General features: G+C 41.6%; 1 protein-coding gene across 1 annotated transcript; it reads right to left on the bottom strand.

Moving 5' to 3' along the window:
• Window positions 1-1,252: 1,252 nt before the first annotated feature.
• On the bottom strand, window positions 1,253-3,736 carry LOC122294611. Its single transcript, XM_043103502.1, has one exon. It carries the CDS (start codon window positions 3,734-3,736, stop codon window positions 1,253-1,255), a length of 2,484 nt encoding a protein of 827 aa, XP_042959436.1.
• Between the last annotated feature and the right edge of the window lie 430 nt (window positions 3,737-4,166).

Here is a 4,166-nt window from a genome sequence, read left to right as displayed (position 1 = left end):
CTAGGTAGCCTTTGTTATGAAAAACACAGAGAGAGCATGAGATTTCTAGAGAGCATTACCCCCTCACTACAAACTGCACTACAAAAGGTCCGTTACATACTTTCCTAGTCTAAGGCTGGCAACATGGGCAAAAAATAGTGTTTTCTCTGTAATAGACCTTAGAATGTGGTTGTTCATGTGAACTGTTGGACAATATTATACCTTCAACATACCCTTGTGTCGACTTACAGCATTTCTTACATGCAAAGCTTTTAATTTTTGGCAGTTGCAGAGAGAAAAATGACAGTCAGATGTTTAACCCTAGAACATGTGAAAAAACAGTTGAGAAGAGGTGAGAAAAATGTAGAGGAAAAGGAGAGGATGCTGACCTATTCGTTAGCCCAAACTGCCAAAAAAAAAAGGAATTAGAAGATTCTTACTATCTCGCTGCTTGGATGATCACAAGTGTAGTGGAAAAGGCTCGGACATGTGATTTTGTAAAAAAGCTCAACTTCAAAATGACTGGTTGGTTGGTCTCCTCTCTCACAAAACACCTGTCTTCATGCCTTCTCTGGGTTCTGTGAGCAATGAGACAATACTAGTTGCAATATAGTGTTTGAAGCAATTGGGTACGGGCTCCTAGAAAGTTGGCAGAAGTAAACAGGTGATTAGTACTGCAACCGAGTTGACAACCTTGCTTGTCAACCCCGCCTCTTTTCAGTCCCTTCCCGCCCATTGAAAAATTTTTTTGGATTACTATATTTTTATTGAACCCAGACCCCTATCATTATTTGCCATATCTAACATAATCTACATCGCTTTTCCCTCGCTGATTGTTTTAGAAGATTTGGTGAATACCACAAGTGGTCAGCATTTAATGATCTAAACAAGGCCATGAGATTTCTTAAGCTATCTTTCTGCATAACTTTTCCTATACAAGCAGATTATTTTTGTCCTTATATATTCCCCCCTGAGGTTTCCTATATACAAGTGGCATATTCTCTTTTATCATGCAACACAGGTGTCAGATGAATTAGAAGTGGCAGGTTATTAAAGTTGCAGGTATACATGGCAGTGCCAGGTGAAATACAAGTGTCAGAATATTGCATAGATGGCATGGTGTCATATGCTTATCCATTGCTAGATGTGTCAACTTTTACCACAGGTGTTGGATTTATAATCTGCAGATATATAAATCCAACACGGCAAGACCCTCATTAGTGCAATATGGTCATAGTTGCAACCCTGTACTGGCAGATTAATAGGTTCGGCATTATAGCACAACTGCACCATACATCCACCTATGACACAAACTGCCACACAAATGTTTTTTGCATCTTTTTTGTAGTTGTTCTTGAATGTCTGAGTTTCTTTCAACCCGTTGATATCTGGTCTCAATGTCGTTGAGATACATTGAGCAAAACGTCAAACACTCAACATGAACATATGCTTCAGCAATTGAACCCTCAGGGCGGGCTTTGTTCCGGACATACCGCTTGAACTTCCCCAGGTACCTCTCAAAAGGATACATCCACCTGTATTGCACTGGTCCAGCAAGTAATGCCTCGTCCGGCAAATGAATTGCGAGGTGCACCATTATATCAAAAAATGCAGGTGGAAATATCATCTCAAGTTTACATAGGATTATAGAAATATCTGCCTGTAGCCGATGTAATGATTCATAAGTCAATGTTCGAGCACACAATTCCCTGAAAAATGTACTTAACTCGGTCAAAGCTAGCCGAATGTCGGGCCGCAGATAACCACCAATAGCGACGGGAAGCAAACGTTGGAGAAAAATGTGGCAGTCATGACTTTTCATTCCTGAAATTTTGCCTTCACCAATATTCACACACCGAGCAATATTAGAGGCAAAGCCATCTGGAAAAGTAACTTGTGACACCCACTCACAAAATGATATTCTCTCAATATGGTTTAGTGTGTAACATGCAAGACTCATTCGGCAACGATCACCATCCGGACGTAAGTGTAATTCCTTCCTCAGTCCGAGATGTTCCAAATCCCTTCGCGCATTTGCAGTGTCCTTACTCTTTCCATCAATACTCAGCAAGGTGCCCAACACGCTATCACAGATGTTTTTCTCAATATGCATTACGTCTAGGTTATGCCTCAATTCCACGTCTTGCCAGTATGGGAGATCGAAGAAGATGCTTTTCTTTGTCCAGTTGTATTCTCGTGGTGCCCGTTTCCTCTTCCGTGAAGTTTTTCCAAACTGCACGTCGGAGACCATGCGTAATTGCTCAAGTATAGATTGGGGCGTAGGGATTGATGGTTGAAGCCGATCATCGTTCGCACCATTGAAAGCACGTTTATTCTTTCTCCAAGGGTGGTCCAGCGCCAACCATCGACGGTGGCCCATATAACAATGTTTACGCCCATAGGCTAACCACATAGATTCAGTATCTACATTGCACACGGGACATGCCAACTTCCCCTTGGTGCTCCACCCAGAAAGATTCGCATATGCAGGAAAATCATTTATAGTCCAGAGTAAAGATGCATGTAATCGGAAAACATCGGAACTGAATGCATCATATGTCTCAATACCAACCTCCCATAATTCTTTCAATTCATCAATTAAAGGACGCAGAAAGACATCGATATCATTTCCTGGTGATTTAGGACCAGGTATCAAACATGTCAATAGAAAGTATGGGTCTTTCATGCAAGACCAAGGTGGCAAGTTGTACGGCAGGAGTATGACTGGCCATATACTATAGGGCTTGCTCATGTTATTGAACGGGTTGAATCCGTCACTCGCAAGTCCAAGACGTACATTACGAGCATCTTTGGCAAACCAATCATGTTTCCTGTCAAAATCTTTCCACACTTTGGAATCAGCTGGATGCCTCATACAGCTGGAATCATCAATACGCCCCTCTTTATGCCATCGCATCGCTTCTGCTGTCTTCTTCGACATATAAAGTCGTTGCAGCCTAGGCTTCAATGGAAAATAACGCATCACTTTCTGAGGTACCCGGTGTTTACTTGTCATTGACACCCACCTAGATGCTTTGCATTGAGGGCACTCATCTTTCTCTTCATCTTCTTTCCAAAACAAGATACAGTCATTGGGGCATACATGGATTTTGGTGTAACTAAATCCCAACCCACGCTCTAGCTGCCGTGCATCATTATAGTCTTGAGGCAAGAGAGCAGTTGGGAAGGCAGATTTCAATAGCTTTAGCACCATGTTAAATGACTTCACGTTCCAACCACCGATAGTCTTGATGTGCAGCAACTTCACCATAAATGATAGCTTCGAGTAGTTAGTACACTCAGGATAGAGAGGACGTCGTGCATCCTCTACGTACTGTTCAAAAGTATTGTGACTTGATGACCGGACGTTGCTAGGTTCAGCATGATCATCGTCACTACCACTAGCATTTAAACCGGTTGTATAATCCACGAAGGATCCCACCCGGATGTCATCTAACATCTCATCAACGTCATCAATGTACTCGAACACCTCATCTCCATCATCCTCATCATATGACCGGTTGGCATGAAAAGGATCATCTTCTCCATGAAATATCCAGTGCGTATAACTTCTATCAATCCCTCGCAAGAACAGATGATCCCTCACAACAGTAAATGGTTGGAAAAAATTATTACGACATATCCGACAGGGGCACCTAATGGAGTCACTGGCTGGCGCATTGGATTGCGCCATGGCAAGGAAATGGTTCACTCCTTCGGCATATTCATGGGACCGCAATCTATCTTCAATATGCATCCAAGATTTATCCATTTAATTCTTGTTAAAACAAAAAAGAGGACACTGGACAAATTATCAAAAGATGGCTTAATATGAAGTTGACTTTTCAAGACCGGATAATGGTAGGAACCTGACAAATTTAAATGGATAAAACAATATTCAGCCATGACGTAGGAAAAAAACAGAACCATTGCAGAGGGAAGTTGCATGGGGGAGGCTCTCAAGCAATAAGTTTACTGCAAGGCACATAGTAACTGCAGTCCATGATGCATGAGTAAGAAGCATGCAAGAACTTAACCCAGCCATGAATTAGGTTGTACAAGAACAATCATGAAAAATGTAATTATCAAACCGACAAGAATTTTTGTCCATTTACCAAGTAATGGACAAATATACAGGGGTAGTTAATTTTTGGGAGTACATTTATATAAATACGGTACAAGGCTGT

This window comes from Carya illinoinensis, chromosome 14 (genome assembly GCF_018687715.1).
Source record: "Carya illinoinensis cultivar Pawnee chromosome 14, C.illinoinensisPawnee_v1, whole genome shotgun sequence".
NCBI lineage: Eukaryota > Viridiplantae > Streptophyta > Magnoliopsida > Fagales > Juglandaceae > Carya > Carya illinoinensis.
This window is presented reverse-complemented; position numbering and strand designations above follow the sequence as displayed.